Below are 23598 nucleotides of genomic sequence, written 5' to 3'. Positions count from 1 at the left end.
CTGTCAGTCTGTAGCCTGTAGCTGGAGTGGTAACAGGCCTTGGGATCAGGATATAAAATATTCATTCCCTCTCAGTCTTTAATACATAGTAACCCCTGCACCTGTTACTCAGATACGATGAGGGCTTGCAGGAAGTGGATTTCAAAGTCAAAAACATGAGTATTCATGGAAATGGAACTTCATTTCACATATGAAGGTAGTCTATTGCTCTCTCTGTCTCTCTCTGTCTCTCTCTCTCTGACTGCCTATGTCATGTTTTCATAAAATCCGTAGAACCCGGGAACGATATTGTGACAGACATGGAGCTGAGCTGCCATAATGAATGTGTGTGATAAACCCAGTTCTTCGGCTGTTTCCTGTAGAGCTATATTGGGTTGACTATTGGGATGTTTATGTTATGGCTGTATTGTATTAAATCAGTATGGCTCTGGAATACAAGCAGGAAGGGAAGCAACAGCTGAAGCAAAGTCATCACTCACTCAGCACTTCAGGGAGGCTGAGAGACAACACTGGAGCTACAAGCTGGGAAGAGCCTATTTCCGGGCTCCAGCCACGTTACACAGTTTGTTTTGCCAGCTCTGGGAGTCTGTCCAGAGCTGGGGCAGCTGTTGCTGAGAAGCTCTTCAGACTGACAGGCACACACCAGCTGGGGAAGGCTGAAGGCCCTCAGCTTGCCTGGGTCCCCAGGGAGTGGGAGGGTTTGGAGGTCAGAGACAGGTACAGACTGCTGTTTGAAAACGATCTTATTCTCCCATGTTACGCTTTATTCCTACTGTTACCATATTTTGGTTCAAGAAGGCTGGCTGATCACTTGTCTCATCACTACTCTGAGACTCCTAGAGGGAAGAACCACAGGTGCCAAACTCACTCGAACCTGCTGGGCAGGTAAAGTCGACCACAGTGTGCTGTAGCCCAGGGCCCAGTCTGAGGGTGGGAGGATCACGGGATTCCACCCTATGAGAGGGAAGGTTACGAGGCCTGACATCTGGCACTCAGAGACCAGACAAGGGGTAGAAATGCCAGTAGCCCTGTAACTCTGAGGTGTATCTACAGGACAGAGATTGTAGAGCCCTCATTCTGTCATCAGGAAACAGAAATATGACCTATCGGACCTGTTACTGCAGAACAATGCAGATCTGAATTCCTGCCTTCATAATCGAGCCGGAGAATAAAATTGTTGAAAATTCATTTGTTGATTGAATTTCCCGGAGCAAATAAAGTTGAGGTGATTTGGGAACTAGTCACTGATATTCTGTGGGGTCTCCTCTCGCTCAGCCGCTGTCAGGATCGGGCCCAGAGCACACAGCACCTCTAGAAATGGGACCCCTTGAGAAATCCTGACTCCGGGCACTGGGGTTTTAACACTCCGAGATTGTTTTGAATCTCTTTGTAGCTTAAATAACTGAGTGTGCAGCATAGGCACATATAGGGGAGGGGTTCCCAAGCTACCTAGTGCTGCCTGCCCTCCAGCTCCATCACTCAATTACCCCAAGAGCCCAGTTTAGTCCTGTGCTGCAGCACAAAACATCTGGAAATGTAACCAGCTTGCAGCCTTTCCCCTTCTCTTCGCATTTTAAAGATAGTGAAACCTGCCAACGTACCCAATTCCTGCTAGAAGGGGAGCCGCTGACACCAGACGTTTTCACCCTAAAGGACAAGGAGTCAGAGGAGAGGTTACACGGGCAGCAGGCAGTGTCTGTTCAGATAGGAACGCAACTGTCTTTATGAAGCATGTCTGCACATTCCCTTGGGGGCCACTTGGCCATCAGGGAAGCTCAGCTGCTTGGCTTCATGTGCACCAGCTTTAAACTTGTCACGGCCAATGGCAAACTGCAGGAGGCCAAATCACAGGGGATGTGGGGTGATGCTTCCCAACTGGACTTCAGCTCAAGCCCTACTGCAGGCTCTATTCCTTAGAATTCGGGTTTGTCATCGTTGTTCCTATGGTTCTGATTAGTCACATGGCTACCTCGAGGGCACCCGAGTGGTAACAATGATGCTGTCACAACTGTGATGTTGATGAAATGAAATAAAATAAAATAGAAAAATAATAATAATAATATAGGACCAGATTTCTCCCCGGCAGCCACATTTCCTGCATTACAAACCCAGGGTGCAGGCCAGGGAAGGGAGATTCCATAAGCTCCAGACATGGAAATTTGCCTTGGATCATTCCAGTAGAAGGTTCTCTTCCCTTTACCCTGAGGAATGAAAAGGTGGACCCAGGATCCAGGCATCCCCATATTTAGGCACAGATCACAGTGATCCACTGGTAGTTTGGCCCACCCACCCACAATCTCTGTACCTCTACAACTGCTCTAGGACCCTCTCCAGCTCCCTGCTAGAACAGGTTAATCAGAGATGTGCTACCAGGGCCTGACACAGCAGCCACTGCCTGTAGGATTTGCCAAAGGGATGTTGTACAGGATGGAGGGGGCTGCACAGAGATGGGAACGTGGTTTAAAGTAGCTGATGGACATAATACCCCAGCCCTAGACTGGTCGGGAGATTTCAACCTTTCCATAACCGGAGTGCAGCCATAGACTCCGTCAGTGCCTCCTTCATTGATGTTGTGAGGGAGAGGCAGATGAAAAGCCTCCAATTTCTCTTGGGGATCCAGGCAGCTACATCTGTGCAGTATAGTCACAACTGAGGTTTCAGAGAAAAATTATCAGTTTTCTATGAAAACTCACCCCAAAAATGGATGAAGAGGAAACATTTCAGTTTGGCTCAACATTTTTTGTGGAGGGAAATAAATTCAATTTTCCAGCTCAGCTCTGGCTCAGTCCATGAGCCTCTCTCTCATGCTACAGGTCCACACCCCTAGGTGGCAGCACTAACCCCCCCATCAACCTCCCACACTCAGCAGGCCCGGGACCTCTGCAGGGTGGCTTTACCAGCTATAATAGAGGGATCCCCTGGAAAAGGCTTGTCTGCAGCAGCCCATGCATCAGTGAAACGATTTAGGAACATAAGAGCGGCCATATTGGGTCAAACCAATGGTCCATCTAGTCTAATGTCCTCTCTTCTGACAGCGACCCATGCAGATACTTTTGAGGAAATGAACTAAACAAGGCAATTATCGAGTCATCCATCCCCTGCCATCTGCTCTCAGTTTCTGTCAGTCAGGTTCAGAGACACCCAGGGCATGGGGCTGCATCCCTGACCATCTTGGCTAATAGCCATTGATTGACCTCTCCTCCTGGAACTTACCTAGTTCTTTTTTGGACCAGTTATATTTTTGGCCTTCACAATGTCCCGTGGCAATGAATTCCACAGGTTGACTGTGCGTTGTGTTATAAAGTACTTTCTTTTGTTTGTTTTAAACCTACTTCCTATCAACTTCATTGGGTGACCCCTGGTTCTTTTGAAGGGGTAAATAACACTTCCTTATTCACTTTTTCCACACCATTCATAATTTTATAGACCTCTATCATATCCTCCATTAGTCCTCTATTTTCAAAGCTGAACAGTCCCAGTCTTTTTAATCTTTCTTCATATGGAAGCTGTTCCATACCCCAAAACATGTTTGTCACCCATCTCTGTACTTTTTCCAATTCAAATATATCTTTTTTGAGATGGGGAGACTAGAACTGTACACAGTATTCAAGGTGTGGGTATACCATGGATTAGAGGCAAAATGTTATTTTCTCTCTTGTTAATTATCCCTTTCCTAATGGTTCCCAACATGAGTGGTGGGTGGGCCCCCCTTAGAATCATAGAATCATAGAATATCAGGATTGGAAGGGACCTCAGGAGGTCATCTAATCCAACCCCCTGCTCAAAGCAGGACCAATCCCCAACTAAATCATCCCAGCCAGGGCTTTCTCACGCCTGACCTTAAAAACCTCTAAGGAAGGAGATTCCGCCACCTCCCTAGGTAATCCATCCCAGTACTTCACCACCCTCCTAGTGAAAAAGTTTTTCCTAATATCCAACCTAGACCTCCCCCACTGCAACTTGAGACCATTGCTCCTTGTTCTGTCATCTGCTACCACTGAGAACAGTCTAAATCCATCCTCTTTGGAACCCCCCTTCAGGTAGTTGAAAGCAGCTATCAAATCCCCCCTCATTCTTCTGTTCCGCAGACTAAACAATCCCCGTTCCCTCAGCCTCTCCTCATAAGTCATGTGCACCAGCCCCCTAATCATCCAGTGGCCCCACTGACTGATAGGCAGGCTTACTGCTTCTGATGTACCTTAAAAAGCTTGCTGTTAATTTTTGTGTCTTTTGCTACTTGCTCTTCAGATCTCTTAAACTAGGTACCCAGTATCACCAAGCCCCATTCAAAAATTATGATTCACACTCTCAAATTCATGAGATTGGTTTAAATAAATGAGATTTTAAAATATTCTAATGTGGTGTTCATTTTCATGTGCCTTTGGTTTCTAAGCCTTTGGGGTCACCTGATTCAGGGTTTCTAGCTTTTCTGCAACACACTTTAAAAAAAAATTCCTTAGGAAAACTGAAAGCTGAGATTCCCACACAGTCTCTTGATTTCAGAAGTTGGGCCTTTAAGAAAGACAGGAACTAGTGTGATACTCCCAATGAAATCCCAGGAGTTGGTGCTGCTGGCTGTATCTCAAGCAGAGCACCCACAAACGAAGGCACTGAGGGTTGGTTAGTGGACATGTCTGGTCACACAGTCCATCAGTGACAGAGACACTCTTTCCCTCTGCACTGGGCTAGAGAGCCCCCGGTTGTAAGGAACAGGGTTACGGCACAGACAGCCGGACATAACAGTGACTGTCTCGCAGAGTCACGGAGTAACTGAAACACAGCTCAGAGGTTTCTCTTCATGTTCAGGCATGAGACATGCACACACCGGGTAAGGAAGGCCATGTACAATCTTAATAGAAAGGGGCATAAGCCAAGCCCAGCTCCGAATGCCTGCTGCTAGTTCTCTATGGGACCCAAAAAAACCACACCTCCCCCCAGATCCAGCAACCCCAAAACTTGGTTATGATGGAAATGATGTTAAGCAAGGAGTTCATGTATATTTTTTTCAAGTAATGTAAAAATGTGAGGGCTCTGGGGTGGGGCTGGTGATGAGGGGTTTGGGGTGTGGGAGGGGCTTAGGCAGAGGGTTGGGGATAAGGGGTTTGGAGTGTGGGAGGGGGCTCAGGGCTAGGGCAGAGGATTGGAGTGCAGGGGGTGAGGGCTCTGAGGTGGGGCAGGGCTGGGGATGAGGAGTTTGGGGTGCAGGCAGACCACACTCACCTCGCACCACTGTCACTGCCTGGCACTAGTGGTGGGGGGCACTAGGACCCTGTGGCGGCAGTTGATGCCAGGAGCCAGCAGAGTGGAGGCAGCGGGGAGCTGCAGGGGAGAGGCAGGGATGCTCCAGGCCCGGGGGAGGTGCACGGGGGCAGCAAGGGGGGCCGGGGGACACTCAGGGGCAGGGCCGGCTCTGGCTTTTTTGCCGCCCCAAGCAAAAAAAAACCAAAAAAACCACAACAAGAAAAAAAACCTGCGGCGTGGCCAGAGCCAGGGTGCAGGGGGACTCCCTGTGCTGCAGATGTGCCCTGGCTAGCAGGGTGGGAGGGGGAGGGAGCAGGGCAAGAGAGAGAAGGGGGGCTGTCAGGGCTTCAGCGGGGCGCTCACCACGCGGCCCCAATCGCCGCACCACCTGCCAGGATGTCTCCGTGCCGCTCCGGTCAGCGGGGAGGGAAGGACGCGGGCTGCCCTGCCGGGCTTGCTACAGACCTGGCACCGGCTGGGGTAGACAGAGCATGCAGCCCTCTCCCAGCAGGGCGCTCCCCTCGTCCGCGCCGCCGCCCCCTACAGGGCAGCTGGAGTGGAACAACAACAACAACAAAAAGTGGCCATGCCGCCCTAGGATTGGGCGGAATGCCGCCTCCTACAAGCTGCCGCCCCAAGCACCAGCTTGCTCGACTGGTGCCTGGAACCAGCCCTGCTCAGGGGAGGCGCACGGGTGCAGCAGGCAGGGACGGGGGAGAGACCCGTCCCCGAACATTGCTGGAGCCCGGGCGCCACGGGCCCATACAACTCACCGTCCCTGCCAAGGACCCAGCCTAGTTTCCCTGTGTCTCTGAGAGCATCTTCCAATCTCTTTGCCCCTTTCTTGTGGAAGCAGCCTTTGCTGAAATCCGTGTGAGCCTGGGCCCAGTCACCATAGTGGTCAGCCGTGTCTGTGTTACAGTGCCTAGCTGACCTTTGCCCTCTGACTGTTTTCTCCCAACCAGACGTCTAAGAGGAGGCCCCCATGGCTTTTGCTCATTGTTTGGCAGATAGACCCCATGACACTCCAACGATCCCCTCAGAAATCCACTACCTACCCCTCCCTGTCACCCCCGAGCACCCCTACATCTGCCACAGACACCAAGGTGCTGGACTCACAGGGCTTCCCAGAAGCAGCTGTCACAGGAGGCTGTGATAAGAGGCCTTTTATAGACCAATGTCAGAGGTGATGCTCTGTGGAACCCTAACATATCCCTGATCTTAGGGTCTCAGAGTATCTGAGCACCTGGAAAGTATTTATCCTCCTGCCACCACTGTGAGGCAGGGCAGGGCTATTATCCACCTGCAAAGAGGCTCAGAGACACCCAATGGTTTCCTGACGGTCACACAGAGCAAGGGAATCAAATTCAGCTGTCTTGAGTCGCAGAGCCATGCTCAGACCAACCAGCCCAGCCTTCCAGCCATCTGAGCGGTGACAGTTCCAGGGGTTTGACTCCCTGGCCTGTTCTCCCCCTGCCACAGCGGAGTTTAGAGCAGCCTGGGGGCTGGGCTCACTTCCGCTCATTGGTAAAGGCTGTTAAGAGCACAGCCTACTCCGGCCAAGTCCCTGCAGATGGGTGCCACCCCAGAGTGCCCCCTTTTGGCTTGAGGTAGCCCTGCAGGCACCCTGCCCTTATCTCTAAGGTTCTTGCAATGACTTACTCTCAGGCTGGAATACTTAAAACACAAGCCCCCTTTGTGGGGTCGCAATTCTACAATCTTCTCCAAAACATAAGGTCTTCTAGCCTCTGGCCCAATCCTCCTCCTTTACTTAAGAGCCACCCACCTCCCCGTTTGCTGGGCTCTGCATTGGTTCAGGCTTGCTGCACCCCCTGCTCCTCCTTTTCCCCTAATGCCCTGCTCCTGCCCCATCCCTTCCCCTCAGGTCTCGCCCTCTGATCCTCCTTTTCCCACAAGCATCCATCGCCAGGCCATGGTAAGAGGTGCCTTTGGAGCCCAGGCCGCTGTTGGGAGTCCCAGACTATCCACCTTGTGTGTTGTAGGTCCTAGGGGGCAAGGACGCAGGCTGAGGGCTTCTCTTGGGCCCCCCAGCCCCCTGTCCAGGGCAGGTGGAGGGTTTGTGGCTCCTCACAGTGGCTTTGACTCCCTGGGCAGCTCTTACTATGGCCCAACTCTGGCTTCCCGCCTGGAGAGGGGGTGGAGTCTCGTGAAAAGAGGAGGATCGGGGGTGGGGTGTTGGGGAAATAGGAGGAGCAGAGGATGGGGCTGCAAGGGGGCAGAAGAGAGGTAGGGGCGGGGTCACAGAGGGGACGGGGCTCCTGCATGTGTCCCACTTTTGCTTTTTGAAAAGGTGGTCACCATACACTGAATGGGATAGGCTGGGATTGGAGCTAGCTGGGCCTCTGCAGTGGAGCTGTGGCCCGTTTCCATCCCTTTGCATTGCTGGGACAGCACATATGGAGGGGCCGGGAAAGGAATCTGGGCCTGAGTCTCTTGCCAGGACTCCTTTGTGTCAGACCCTCACTCACACATGCAGCTCTGCTCTGCCTCGGTGGGGAGGGGGCTCATCAGGTCTGCTGTGTTCAGAGCCATTAATGGGGAATTGGAGAGTTGCCTGAATGGCTTTTCCTGAGCTCCTGCGACAAACATGTCTCTGACACGACTCAGTCACAAGCACCTGGCTGAGGGCGTAGGGGAAGGGTGGGTGTCCGTGCCCCTTGAAAGCCCCTGTCCACAGCTCCTGCAGCCCCCATGGATCTTGCAGCAACCAGAGTGTTCAGGAAGGGCCAGGACTGTGACTCCAGAACAGCTCTGCAACTTTTTCATGGCCTGTGGATGTTTAACCAGAGACGGGACAGTGACAGGCCAGGGCAAAGGGAAACAACATCCAAACTGTTAGAGAAGAGAGCAGGATGACCAGAGGTGGATTTGAGTATGAGCTTCTTAATTTCGATACTTGTTCCCCTCGACCCAATTGTCAAGTAAGCACTGGATTAGTTAAAGCACACTCTTTTTATCTAAGTTAGTATGTAAATGCCTACATCCGTTACAACACCCCAAAAACCCTTGTTAAGTAATAGAAACACCCATACTATTAGTATACCCCCCTATCTATTATTCACAGCATTACACATGTTATACAGGCATTTTTACCTTGAAAATACATTTCTCTGCAGTAATTTGTTGCTACAAGTTCCCTTAATTAGCAGTTCTCAGGGGAGGGAGGAAGGGGCCATGAGCAGTTCTCATTTATGTATCTGGGAAAGGAAGGGATGGGGAGATAACAGTTCTTTACACAAAGGGTATCCTTTAGACAATTACATTTCTTAAGCAGCTGCAACACTTATTTATTCCCAACAAGCTGAAGTGTAGGGCGAGGGATGACACTTATATATTAAGCGAAGAAACAGTGCCTGCCTGTGACTTAGTCCCTAATAACATATCAGCACACCAGCGGTTTCCCAGGTCTGTACTTAACCCTTACATATCCCAACACAAACCCCTTCACTTTATTGAGTGCATAGGCAGGAATTCTGAGGTCAGAGCAGCCACCAATACAGCTCTTTCTGGGCCAACATCCTACTGGTCCCCTGGCTCTCCACGAACACAGTCACTTTATAAATGCTGCTGCCTGCCTTGGTCTCCTTCCCCCAGTGCACTGTCCTCCCGTACCAGCTCCTCTCCCATTGCTCCAGGTCTTAGAACCAGTTGGAACCTTTCTTTACAGAGTGGAGATCAGTAGCTCATGTCGTCTCGGATGTAAGGGTCCAGGATGGAATATGGGGCCATTGTCGTGGCCTATGTTTTTCATCTCTCATGTCACCAGTGCTGGAGCCAGGTGATGAACTGACCCTTCACTTGAAGTATGCCCTGATTATACTCACACGAAGGTGTTTGCATTTCACGCTGTAAACTATTGGGTTCATCAGGGGAGGGACCAGCAGGGAGATGTAGCCCAGGAGAATTTGAAGCAAGGGAGAAGAGCTCTTCCCGAATCTGTATAGCAGAGACACGCCAATCTCTGGTGTGTAGAAGAGCAGGACGGCACAGAGGTGGGAGACGCAGGTGTTCAGGGCCGTGAGGCACTCTGCGTGCGAAGCGATTCTCAGCACTGCTTTGAGGATCATCACATAAGAGACGAAGATGAGCAGTGAGTCCAACCCCATCGTTAAGAGTTTAACCGACAAGCCATAGATGCTGTTGACTGTGATATCCGAACAAGCCATCTTCATGACGTCGTGGTTCAGGCAGTGGGAATGGGAGAGGACATTGGCTCGACAGTATCGGAGCCGTTGCAGGAGAAGGGGGAGTGGGACTACTATAGCCACCCCCCTTAGCACACACACCAATCCCATCTTGGCTATTCTCGGCAGGGTTAAGATGGAAGCATATCTCAGCGGGTCATGAATTGCGATGAAGCGGTCAAAGGCCATCAACAAGAGCACGGAGGATTCAGTACATTGGAGAAAGTGGATGAAGAAGAGCTGGGTGAAACAAGCATCGATGCTGATCTCCCTAGAGTTAAACAAGTATATGCCCAGTATCGTCGGTATAGTGGCTATCGATAAGCCAAGGTCTGTGATGGCCAGCATGGAAAGGAAAATGTACATGGGCTCATGAAGGCTTGGATCTGTTTTTATAATGAACAGAATGACTGAATTTCCTACTATCGAAATGACAAACATTAAGCAGAAGGGGATAGAGATCCAGAGATGGACGTCTTCTTGCCCAGGTATCCCGCTGAGAAGGAACAGTGCAAAGCTGAATTTGGTGTCATTGACAGCTGACATAATGTACTGGGCAGGTCCGAGGAGTATTGATCTTTCCTTCCTGAAAGGAAAAAGAACAGGAGACTAGATGATATGTAGCTAGACATCTTTCTGCTCTGAGTGCAAGTCTAGAGACTTCCAGGAGTTCAAGGAAGATCAGCAAAAACATAGTCTTGGATTTACACCACTGATTGCAAGATAGGCACTGCCAGACTGGATCACACCTGCAGTCCATCTAGCCCAGTATCCAGTGGCCAGCTCCAGATGTTTTGGAGGAAGCTGTAAGAAGCCCTGCAATAGGCCGCCATGAGATAATCTACTCCCAGGGAAAATTTCCCTGACACCCAGTAATTAGATATATTTAGTGGTGTAAATCAGGAATTGGATTTTCTGGTTACCCATATAAACATCCTGTCCCTCTTTGAATCCTGCTAAACTCTTGACCTGCTTGATATCTTGTGGCTGGGAGTTCCTCATTGTATCATGACCTGTGTGTAAACACATGGCACGTGCATGGTGAAAACGGTCATTGTATTTTTCTGTCCTGCATTGAAGCCATTTATAAACATGTTTCATTGCCTCATTCTATATATATATATATATATTATTTTCTCCACTCCTGAGAGTCCAAATTATGCCACTGCCTCTTTGCAGCACATGGGATAAATTCTTAGGGACAGGTTCTTAATTCAATAACAGTGATTTCAACAGGGTCACTCCAGATTTACATGTGTAAATTCAGTCAGAACGAGGCTCCATTAACTTTCCCTTAAGCTCCCGGTGATATACTCTGACCCTCAAGAATCCCTCCAAGAAAAGGTGAAGTGCTTTGGCTGGCCAGTGTTGACTAAATACAGAGAGTTCTATCATCCTACAGGCTTCTATTCATCTTACAGGACCTGCACCCTCTCCCCATGCAATGGTCTGTCGATATCTGGCAAGGTACAAGCTGACAACAGACAGTTATTTCAGCTTGGTGGGGGTGGGGTTGGCATAAAAAATGGGTGAATATACAAATACTATGTTTGCATTAATATCCATTTGAGTGTGCAAGTTACTTCAGCCATGCACGTGTAAGAGGTAATGGGCATAAATTACGTACATGCAGGGGCAGGTCCAGGCACCAGCGCAGCAAACGTGTGCCTGGGGCGGCAAGCCGCGGGGGGCAGCCTGCCGGTCTCTGTGAGGGCAGCAGTCAGGCAGCCTTCGGCAGCATGCCTGCCGGACATTCGCCGGTCCCGCGGTTTCTGCGGCAATTTGGCGGCGGATACGCCGAAGCCGCAGGACCGGCAGATCACCCGCAGAAATGCCGCCGAATCCACGAGGCCGCCTGACTGCAGTGCTCGGGGTGGCAAAAAACATAGAGCCGCCCCTGCGTACATGCACTATAACACTCCCCTTTCCTGCACCTCAGTTTCATTTTTTTCTGAAACACTAACCAGCGGTTCTGTTCTCTCAGGACTTTTTGGAAAATCTTGCACAGGTATTGCAGATGGATTGTATTCCTGTCCCTGGATGTAAGTGTTAGAAACAGCTACTGGTCAGTTACCAGGAGACAGTATCATACAGCTGTTCACTAAACAAAGAGTTAATAGCACAAACCCATTGCAAACAGTATGTGGAGCACTTCTAAAATGCTTTCTAAAGCGAAAGCCATTAAGCAGTAAAGTTACCACTGTTCCTTCCTGTAGAGATTCCAACAACTCTGCTGCTGGCTTTTGATATATGTGCATGTCATGGATGTTTGGTTTGTAATATTTGTATTACAATGAAAAGTTTTGGCATAACATTTACACATCTGTACTTTAGTAAACACATGTCAACCCATTCTTTCCCCTCTGATCTGCTTTCAGAGATGAGTTCTCAGGTTAGAGTAGGACTTGAAATGTAGCATCTGTCATCTGGATTTCATCACAACCTTAAAAGATCGCAGCGTCTCAGTCATTTGTCAGCAAACAAAAGTCTAGTAGCTCCTGTGTCCCTGGGTTAATAGCTGATTGGTTTTCCTCAGGTTCTGTGCTGTCAGTCTGTAGCCCATACCCGGAGTGGTAACAGGCATTGGTATCAGTATAGGAAATATTCATTCCCTGAATTCTTACTCTCTAGTACATAGTAACCCCAGCGCCTGTTATTCAGACATGGTGTGGGTTTGCAGGAAGTGAATTTCAAGTCAAATGCATGAGTATTCATGGGAATGGAACTTCATTTCACATATGAAAGTAGTCGCTTTCTCTCTCTCTCTGACTGCCTATGTCCTGTATTCATAACATCTGCGGTACCCAGGAATACAACTGGGATAGACGTGCAGCTGAGCTGCCATAATGATATGTGTATGTTAAACCCAATTCTGGGGAAGTTTGCTGTATAGATATATTTGGTTAACTATCGGGATGTTTATGTTATGGCTGTATTGGGTTAAATCAGTATGTCTATTCTTAGTTTCATAGTGGGCTGCTGGAAAACAAGCAGGAAGGGAAGCAACAGCTCAAGAAAAGCCATCGCTCAGTCAGCATTTCAGGGAGGTTGAGAGACAACACTGGAGCTGCAAGCTGGGAAGAGCCTATTTCTGGGCTCCAGCCACATTACACAGCTTGTTTTGCCAGTGCTGGGAGTCTGTCCAGATGTGGGGCAGCTGTTGCTGTGAAGCTCCTCAGAGTGACAGGCACACACCACCCTGATTGGGTCCCTGTCAGAGTGGGAGGGTTTGGAAGTCAGTGACGTGTACAGACTGCTGTTTGAAAACCATGATATTCTCCCATGTTACGCTTTATTCCTACTGTTTGGATACAACAATACTTTGGTGCAAAAAGGCTGGCTGGTCACTTGTCTCACTACTACTCCCAGACTCCTAGAGGGAAGAACCACAGGTGCTGAACCCACTCGGACCTGCTGGGCAGGCACAGTCAACCCGCAGTGTGCTGTAGCCCAGGGCCCATCTGAGGATAGGAGGATCAGAGGATTCTACCCCATGAGAGGGAAGGTTACGAGGCCTGACATCTGGCACTCAGAGACCAGAGATGGGGTAGAGATGCCTGTAGCCCTGTAACTCTGAGGAGTATCTACAGGACAGAGATTCTAGAGCCCTCAGCCAGTCAGGAAACAGAAATATGCCTTATATGACCTGTTACAACAGACCAAAGCAGCTCTGAATTCCTGCCTTCACAATAGAACCAGAGAATAAAATCTTTGAAAATGCATTTGCTGATTAAATTTCCAGGAACAAATAAACCTGGAGGTGATTTGTGAACTAATCACTGATATTCCGTGAGGTCTCTTCTCCCTCAGCCCCTGGCAGGATTGGGCCCAGAGCACACGGCACCTCGAGAAATGGGAACCACTGAGAAATCTACCCGGGGCATTTTTTTTTAACACTCTGAGATCATTTTGAATCTCTGTGTAGCTTAAATAAGCAAGTGTGCAGCATAGGCACATATAGCGGAGGGGTTCCCAAGCTACCTAGCTGCCTGCCCTCCAGCTCCATCGCTGAGTGACCCTGAGAGCCCAGTTGAGTCATGTGCTGCAGCACAGAACATTGGAACATGTAAACAGCTTGCAGCCTTTCCCCTTCACTTCGCATTTTAAAGCTAGTGAAACCTGCCAACGTACCCAATTCCTGCTAGAAGGGGAGCCGCTGAGATCAGAGGTCTTCACCCTAAAGGACAAGGAGTCATCAGAGAGGTTGCAGGGCAGCAGGCAGTGTCTGTTCAGATAGGGAGGTAACTGTCTTTATGAAGCATGATTGCACATTTCCTTGGGGGCCACTTGGCCATCAGGGAACCTTAGCTGCTTGGCTTCATGTGCACCAGCTTTAACCCCCCGTGAGAGCCAATGGCAAACTGCAGGAGGCCAAATCACAGGGGACGTGGGGTGATGCTGCCCACCTGGACTGCAGCCCCAGCCCTGCTGCAGGCTCTATTCCTGGAATCCGGGTTTCTCATCACTGTTCCTATGGCTCTGATTACTCACAGGGCTACCTCGGGGGCAGCCTAGCGGTAACGACGATGCTGTCACAGCTGTGATCTTGCTGAAATAAAATAAAATAGAAAAATAATAATAATAAGAAGAAGAAAGGACTATTTTCTCCCCAGCAGCCCCTTTCCTGCATTACAAACCCAGGGTGCAGGCCAGGGAAGGGAGATTCCATAAGCTCCATACATTGAAATTTGTCTCGGATCATTCCAGTAGGGGAAGTCCCTTGCGGTTGTGAAGGGCCTATTCAGAGTAATGGGACATTGGGGAAACAATAGGCCCAGGGGAAGCTTATCCCCCACCTGGTGAGTCTTCTTTAGGGTGACCAGATCCCAAGAGTGAAATATCAAGACACATTGGGAGAGACGACGACAGACACAGGTGCACAGAGCCATGAGAGGGGACCCTAGGAAGCTGCGAGAGGGGTTGTACGGCCCCTGCTGCAGCCCGCACCACAAGCCACAGGGCAAGGACTCATGGCCCCAGCTCCAGCCCCCAGTAGAAGCCACGGGGCCAGGGGCACAGGGCTCCGGTTCCAGCCCCTGGCTGAAGCTGCAGGACAGGGGCGCAGGATCCTGGTTGCAAAGTCAGATCCAGTTGCAGGGCAGGGGAGCAAAGGGTCCCGGTTCTAGCTCTGGCTCCAGCCGCAGTCACAGAGGGGAGACTCCCAGTCCTGCCTTCAGCACCAGCTTTAGCCACTGACCGCTGAAGCAAACTACATCACAGAGGTCTGGAATCAGTGAGTTATAGACTTAGTCGTAATACATATTTAAACATACAGTTACTTCAGTGCATTGCGCTACTACAATCTTGTTTAGAAGAAGATTACATTAATGACAGACAATGAAAGTATGGAGAGTCACAGATGAGGATGAAACATAAAAGAGAGACAAGGGTGCAGTGGTTAAGGTGCTAGCATAGGACTTGGGAGCTTCCCTGCTCCATCACAGACCTTGGGTAAGCCACTTAAGGCTCAGATCTATCAGCATTTTCTTGAGCCTGAAGTGCAGTGCATCTGTAGTCATCCACACCTATTTACATCAAAGCTAAACTATTAGTTTTAATTATTCAGATACATTCCTCTCCCATGCTCCCTGAACAGTCACATCTTGGTGCAGTCAGTAACAAAGAAACTGCTCGGTTCCCTATTGCGATACACAGATGTTTTTGGTTTCTCTCTCCTCCTGTTATTTCCTTAGGAAGGATACTTTAATATTATACAGCGCGTGTTTACTCTGACCAGCGAATCTATGGCGCTGGACACAATTTGCATGAAATAAACTTGGCTCTTAATTATTATTAGTTAGACATCACCAGCGGGTGCAGTACGCCAGGAAAGACTAACTGACTGAATAACATTATTCCCCAAAATCCACTGACGGGTTCCTAGCAAGAATAAAGAATTATTGTCCTACTGGGAGCCCCATTTTCTGTTGCCAGTTCAGATTCTCTGCTAACCTGTGTCAGAACAGAAAAAAATAGTTTTATTTGCCTTCTGGTTTTGGAGCCTTTAGGGATTAGATCTTAAAGGTTTTGTTTGTTTCTTGTTTTTCATCCAACAAACATAAAGGCTGGAAACTTACTTTTTAAAAAAAAATGCAAACTAAGATTGTCCTGTAGTCCAAGGAGGACCCTCAACAAACCAGAACTTAAGGAAAATACCAAATATCACAAGACTTATGATAAAACTGCATCTCCTGTGCTATTAGGACAATTTAAACCAGTGAGATTTGACTATTTCTAATGTAAATTTTAATACTAGGATCTTCATATTCTGATTCCTGCATTCGGTTTCAAACTTGAGAAATGGTTCGTTTTGTTTTCACAAGCTCTAAGTGAAAGCATAAGGCAAACCCTCACCCCCAATAGTGGCTGTTGTGGTTAGAAAGGGGAAATTTGAATCAGGGCTCCTCAAATCCATTTCTGGCTCTGCCATTGATTTATTATGTGGTCTTGGAGAAATTACTTTACCTTTCCCCATCTGTATAATTATGATTTATTCTTTGTAATACAACAGTAATACAGAGCCTCTAACTAGCCCCTTTGTGCTTGGATCTAATAATGTGTAGCTACTTCTCAGGTGTATTGTGAGGATATAAACCTTGTAAAATGTCTTGAGATTCTTTGAAGAAAAATGCTATACCTGTTTAAAGATATAGTGATGAGTGTGATGTAACTGTCTGAACATATAGTGGTGCAAACCATAATTACTGTTCCAATACATAAAGGGAAATATTTTGGAAATTAAGGTTTAATCAAAGAGCACTGGGTGAGGGATTTTATTCTCACTCTTATAATCCGAGTGGTTTTAAATATATTTATAAAGCTAACTATGTATGTGAAGGGAGATTCTCAACCTAGGAAAGCCAAAATGGTAACCATTGCACTAAGTTGGTTAGGTGATCTTAAAAATACTTACTCAAATACAATTTGATGAATTTGATGCCACTTAACTTTTTATACATATTTTAAAAAATATCTATGTGAAATCTTTTACAAAATGTTTACTGTAAAAATCGGATGTATTTTTGTACTTTATTTCTGAGGTGAAACAAAAATATTGCTAGAATCCAGAGACTGCGTCAACATACTACTACTTGGGTGACTTTTTTGGCCATGGGGTATTTGAGAGGATTCCTGGAACCTGGAAGAATCCACCTAGCCACAAAGTGACCAACATTTTGCATTCAGAATTCTTCAAAACCAGTCAGGCAGAAAAGTTTTATTCAATCTTTTTAGGTGTCATTAATATCAGAGCTATAAAGCCAAGGAAAGAATAGTAGTTATTTCTGAAGAAAAGTAATTTTGATATATTCTTGTCTAATAAATATTTATATAGCTATCCAGGTGTTGGAACGAATCACTCTAGTTTTCCTTTAAAAGGGCAAATTTATCCTGGTTTTATTTCAAGTTCAGAAATGTAGCATACACAGTAGTGCGATATTTCAGTTCAAGAGACAGAGCGGGTGCGGTCAGTATGAGAGCGAGGGGCAGCCCAGCAGGGCCATATATCAGGTTCCTGCAGTATTGGTGAGTTTGCTGGTTTGAAAGTCCCTCTGGATCACATCCACAGTTTGGATGGGTCATTCAATCCTTTGTTCAGAGCTTCAGTGTGTAGCAAAGGTCCTCCAGAGGTAAGAAGCTGGACTGAAGACAAAATGGAGAAGATGCAGCTGTCTTTTATAGTCTCTCGCCATGTGGCCTGTGCGTCCTTTGTTTCAAACACAAGCTGCCCAGCACATGGCTTGAAAGACTTTTCTGTCCATAGGCACGCCCCTGCATGCCTTGCTGAGTCATATGGTGTGTCTGCCTTCTCTCAATGGGTCAATTGTATAGTTGATGGTGCTTTAATGGGCCATCAAGCAAGCTACACAGTGCTGATGCCAGACTGTCTGAGGATGTCACCCAGAAGCATAGCACAAGTTTGAAATACAGACATACATACTTATCTATAACTCATAATACAAAGGTGATACAAACATATAAACAAAATTATCGTATCTGGCAAATTATAATATTTGCAGATATCTTACATGGCATATCTGGCATAACTCATTGCAATTATACAATACTGGTATTCGTAATACCCTAAAGTGTCCCCCAGATTCCATACAGAATCATGGCTCCATCTTAAAACAAGCTGAGTTGTTTCCCCCCCCAATCCGCACTGCTCCTGTTGGGCGGCTGTTCCAGAACCTCCCTGCTCAGATGGTCAGAAACCTCCTTCTCCTTTCCAGACACAGTTTGCTCCTGACCAGTTGATCCCCGTTTGTTCTTTTGCCAACACTGGCCTTTAGCTTCAGGAGCTCGTCTCCCTCCCTGGCGTTTACCCCCCACCACTGGCGTATTTATAGAGCAATCAAATCCCAGCTCAGCCTGTGTTGTTTTAGGCTAAACCAGCCACGTTCTTTAGTCTCCTCATAAGCCAGGCCCTCCATTGCCTTAGGAGCCCTTCTCCGCACCTGTTCCAGTCTCAATTCTTCTTTCTAGAATACGATTGACCAGAATTTTACACAGTTTGCCAGATTAGGTCTCATCAGTGCCTTGTATAAGGATATTAATAGTTCCCTATCTCACCTGACACATTCTAGGATCTCATCTGCCTTGTTCACAGCCGCATCACATCGGTGGCTCACAGTCATCCTGGGGCTGACCAATACACCCAGGTCTTTCTCCTCCTCTGTCATTTCCAACTTACCGCTGGCTGAATAAACAGGGGTGCAGTGAGTAGATGTAGGGAAGATTGGGAGCTGACTTGATGACAGTGGACAAGCACTTTCACAGGGATGAAATACCAGCTACTAACGGGCTCTTTAATCTAAGAGAGAAAGGTATAACAAGAACCAATGGCAGGAAACTGAAGCCAGACAAATTAAATTTGGAAATGAGGCACACTTTTTTAACAGTGAGGGTGCTTAACTAGTGAAATAAACTCCCAAGGAAGGTGGGGAATTCTCCTGATACCTCCAAACCAAGACTGGATGCCTTCCTGGAAGACACGCTTTAGAGGAACAAAAGTGATGCGTTGGTCAAACACAAGTCATTGGGATCAATACAGGGGTAACTGGGTAAAATTCTGCAGCCTGTGCTACGCAGGAGGTCAGATTAGATCAGTGGTTCCTCAAACTTATTTGATCACACCCCGGCCCCTTCTTTGTGTCTCTAAGAGTTTATGCCCCCCTCACCTGCCACACAAATACATATAATGATATATGTGGGGGAAGGACTCAAACTGAATCAGGTTCGGCTTCTTTGTTTTTCACTTGAGTTTTATTTTTTTGTTGCATGAATGAACCAACGATGCATTGGAATCAGAGAAAAAGCAAAACTGTGACTGTGGTCCTTGCTTAGAATGAAATGTGCACACCGCGCCGTAGCAAACAGATCCACGTACAGATGGTAATGTCATTGCATAATGCTACACGAGCTTAAAAGAAAACCATCAAAATGCACAGCACCGCCTAGAGTCAAACGCACAGTGAATCTGAGGACCAGATCTGTCTGGAGAAATCAGCTGGGCTAGTTATTCATTGCAGTGGGTTGTGCACAGAAAGGTTTCTTCCCTAAAGTTTCTTCACCCCCCCCCCCGTATACATTCTGCACCCCCCAGGAGGGCCCACCCCCCAGTTTGAGAACCTAATAGCTCTTTCTGGCCTTAAATTCTATGACTCCGTGAATCATTGTCTTGAGTGGATCATTATCTTGGATGCAACTTGAACAAGTTGCTACTCTGAATGCTGATAGGCACTCAACAAGGATAGATGTTGGCCAAGAAGAATCGGGATTGTCACAGTAAAACCAGGATATATGGTTTCTTTACCCTCTAAATTGGGTCCTTTCCTGTCTTGGTGGGAATCTCACAATTGTCCCACTCGTCGAAGTGAGAACAACACCCCATCTATGCTAAGTGCTTATCACCAAGCAGGTCTGATGGATCACCTCAGTCCCTTCCCTTCGGGTGCTTGTGACCAGAGTTATACAGTCATCATCAGTCTCCTTAAAACTAGCAGTTTTATTAAGAAACAGCACAAAGCATTAGAGAAAATGGTTTTAAAATAACAGGGAGCTGTCCCATGTTTACACTCATCTATCGCACGTATCACTACAAGCTAAGTTAGACAGGCTTTGCTCTGGAGATAAAGAACCAGGACTGGCCCAACCTACATTCTTTTGGGATGCCAAGGAGCTCTTGGGACCCAGCCCAGTTTCCCTGTGTGTCTGAGAGCATCTTCCCATCTATGTGCCCCTGTAGCGAGGAGGCGCGTCCTCCCTCAGAGAGTGACAAAGAGGGACCACAGTACCCCCGATGCCAGTACCCCCGCTGCTGGGCCCAACTAGGAGAGCCGTACTGTTCTGCCCAGCCATAGGACGCTTTGAGCTCCCCTGTTCAGTTATATGACAGCAAGGAGGCATGGGCTCCCTCAGAGACTGACAAGGAGGGACGGACACGCAGCCTACAGCCCCTTTCTTGTGGAAGCAGCCTTTTCTCAAAGCCTCCTGGTGTGAGCCTGGGCCCAGTCCCCACGCTCAGCCATGTCCGTGTTACAGGGCCAAGGTATGGAGCTGACCTTTGCCCTCAGACTGCTTTCTCCCAGCCAGATGTTATACCAATAGAATAAAAACCGGGAAGATCTTATTAAGAGGGATAAGGCAAAGATGCCACATTTATTGTAAATATAAGGATAAAGCAAAAGATAAAAGTAAACAAGGTTGTTTTGACTACTTATTTTTATTACTACTTATTTCTTATAGACACACACACACACACACACACACACACACATATATATATATATATATATATATATATATATATATATATATATATATATATATATATATATATATATATATATTCACACAATTATTTATTTAAGTTCTGTATAGGTGTTATAGTTACCAGCCTAGAAGTTGCTTATGCCAAGTTACTGGCCAGGTATCTTGGTCATGAGGATGGATCCGAGTCTGTGTCAGATGCACCTGATGCTTCTGGAGGTTGGCATCAGAACCAGAGACTCCAAATCATCAGTCTTGAGCGTCCATTCTTATAGGAATTAATTCCTATGTTAGTCTATGGGAGCTGTTTCATTCTGCTGTTGCTGACTCAATCAGCAGATGGCACATTCCTGGACACATTCCTGGGCACATTCCTGGTGGCTCCAAACTGTCCAAAGTTTGCGTTTCTCATCCTTTCAGGTGATGGGGTGGATCCCAGTTTACCCTCCGGTGGTTGTCTGGTCATCCACTTGACACATTCTTCGGCCAATGGATACTCCCTTTCTAGGCTGGCACCTCCCTAACCATTCATGTATATTAAGCATTCATCAGCATACATTCCATATCTTAACCATATTTTAATTTACTGTTTCCACCACTTTCGGGGTGTGTGCTAATTCATTTGAGACTCCCGGCCCTTTAATCACAGAGGGTGGGGGTCTGTCCTAGGAGCCGTTGCTATTACAATGAAGTGAAAGTCACTTAATGGCTTATAGTGTTTGTTTACATTGTATCAATTACTTTAAGAACAAAGTCAATTAACTTGTTTGTAAGTTTTACATAGTAATAAAGTGTCTTTCACAGGATAGATATAATCAATGGTTTTTACAGACAGTAGCTTACAAGTTTTAACAGAAGCCCCAAGAGATTTTTGTACTTGGTGAAACTGTTGGATTTTAAAGTGTGGGGGATAAATTATGAGGGGGTCACTGTCACTTGGGGGAATCACTGTTAGTACCTTCTTTAATATCCCTACACAGACATCTAGGATGAGGCCCCTGTGGCCTTTGCTTCATTGTTTGGCAGTTAGATCCATTCAGCCTCAATGGCTGGAAACACCGATCCAGTGACTGTGCTGAAACGCTCGGCATCCCTGTGACACTCCATCATTCCCCTCAGAAATCCACTACCTACCCCTCACTGTCACCGCAGAGCTCCCCAACCTCTGCCACAGACACCAAGGTGCTGGAGTCAGGGAACTTCCCAGAAGCCATATGTCAGAGGAGGCTGTGGTAAGAGGCCTTTTATAAACAAATGTCAGAGGTGTTGCTCCATGGGATGCTGACATAGCTCTGATCTTAGGGTATCTGAGCACCTTGAATGTATTTATCCTTCTGCCACTGCTGTGAGGCAGGGCAGGGCTATTATCCACCTGTGCATAGGCTCAAAAACACCCAATGGCTTTCCCATGGTCACACACGTCAGGGAATCAAACCCAGCTGTCTTGAGTCGCAGAAACATGCCCAGACCACAGGACCAGCCTTCCAGACATCTGAGCGGTGACAGGCCTGGCTGGATTCTCTACTGCACCAGCAGAGCTCCCCTGTGTGCTGCGGAGAGCGGGGATGGCAAGGAGCCAGTTCCAGGGGTTTGATTCTCTGGCCTGTTCTCCCCCTGCCACAGTGGAGTTTAGAGCAGCCTGGGGCCTGGGCTGACCTATGCCCATTGGTAACACATCATACTCTGGCCAAGTCCCTGAGGATGGGGGCCACCTTGGACCCTGAGGAAGCCCTGCAGGCACCCTGCTCTTCCCGCTAATGTCCTCTAAGATCCTTGCAATGACTTACTCTCAGCATGGAATACTTAAAACAAGAACCCCCTTTGTGGGGTCGCATTAATTCAGTTTTCTCCAAACCACAAACTCTCCTACCCTATGGCCTCATACTCCTCTTTTACTCAGCAGCCTCCCCACCGCCCTGCTTGCTGGGCTCAGCGTTGGTTCAGTCTTGCCACACCCCTTTGCTTCTCCTTTTCCCCCTCAAGCTCCGCCTCCTGCCCCATCTCTTCCCACTAGGCCCTGCCCCCTGTTCCTCTACTTCCCCTGATGCTCCGCCCCCGGCCAGGTCGGAGCCGGGCTGTGGTAAGAGCTACCCCAGGAGTCCATGCTGCTGTGTGGAGCCCCCGACTCTCCTCCTTCCCTGGGTTGTACATCCTGGGGGGGTGGGGACACAGGCTGGGGGCTGCTCTTGGGCCCCCAGCCTCCTGTCCAGAGGAGGTGGAGGGTCTGGAGCTCCTCACAGTGGCTCTGGATCCTTGGACAGCTCTTACCAGGGCCTGGCCCTGGATTGTGCACTGGAGAGGGGGCAGAGCCTCGGGGGAAGAGGAGAGATGAGGGGTCATGGGGGAAGAGATGGGGCAGAGGGAGGTGCCTCAGGGAAGAAGATTAGTAGGAGGTAGGGCCTCAAGGAGGAAGAATGGGGGAGTGAGGTCTCAGAAGGAATGAGGCTCCTGCATGTGTCCTCCTTTTGCCTTTTGAAAAGGTGGTCACCCTACAGTGAATGGGCTGGGCTGGGATAGGAGCTAGCCATGTCTCTGTGGGGGAGATGAGGCCCGTTTCCCTCCCTTTGCAAGCAGCTGGGGCAGGACAAATGGCGAGGACAGAGAGGGAACCTGGGCCTGAGTCTCTTGCCAGGTCTCCTGTGTGTCAGACCCTCACTCACACACGCAGCTCTGCTCTGCTTCGGGGGCTTTACAGACGGATGGGGGTGGGCTCAGCACATGCACAGTGCACAGAGCCATCAATGGGGGAGGGGCTGACTAAATGGCTTCTTCTGGGGCTCCTGCGTTAATCATGACTCTGACACAACTCAGTCACAAACATCTGGCTGAGGGCATAGAGGAAAGGTGGATGTCTGTGCCCCTTGAATAGCCCCTGTCCACAGCTGGTGAAGTGCCAATGGATCACGCAGCACCAAAAGTGCTCAGGAAGGGCCAGAACGTTGACTGCAGAACAGCTCTGCAGATTTTTTCATGGCTCTTGGATGTTTAACCAGAGACGGGACAGTGACAGACCAGGTGTAATGGGAAACAACATCCACCTCCCTTCTCTTTATTGACTGTATCAACAGGAATTCTAAGGCTGGAGCCTCCACGGATAGGGCTCATTATGGACCAACATCCCACCGGTCCCCTGGCTCACCCCGAACATAGTCACTTTGTACATGCTGCTGCCTGTCTTGGTCACCTTCCCCCAGTGTGCTAGCCTCCCTCACCAGCACCTCTCCCATTGCTCCAGGCCTTAGAACCCATCTGAACCTCTCTCTACAGTGTGGAGGTCAGAAGCTCATGTCATCTTGGATGTAAAGGTCCAGGATGGAATAGGTGGCCCGTGTTTTTCATCTCCCATGTAACCAATGCTGGAGCCTGGTGATGAACTGACCCT

General features: G+C 48.3%; 1 protein-coding gene across 1 annotated transcript; it reads right to left on the bottom strand.

Moving 5' to 3' along the window:
* Positions 1–9056: 9056 nt before the first annotated feature.
* Positions 9057–9992, bottom strand: LOC135895430 (olfactory receptor 51G2-like). Its single transcript, XM_065423541.1, has one exon. The coding sequence runs from the start codon at positions 9990–9992 to the stop codon at positions 9057–9059; it is 936 nt and encodes a 311-aa protein (XP_065279613.1).
* Between the last annotated feature and the right edge of the window lie 13606 nt (positions 9993–23598).

Source organism: Emys orbicularis, chromosome 1 (genome assembly GCF_028017835.1).
Source record: "Emys orbicularis isolate rEmyOrb1 chromosome 1, rEmyOrb1.hap1, whole genome shotgun sequence".
NCBI lineage: Eukaryota > Metazoa > Chordata > Testudines > Emydidae > Emys > Emys orbicularis.
The sequence above is the reverse complement of the archived record's forward strand: the minus strand, read 5'-3'. Positions and strand labels throughout refer to the sequence as shown.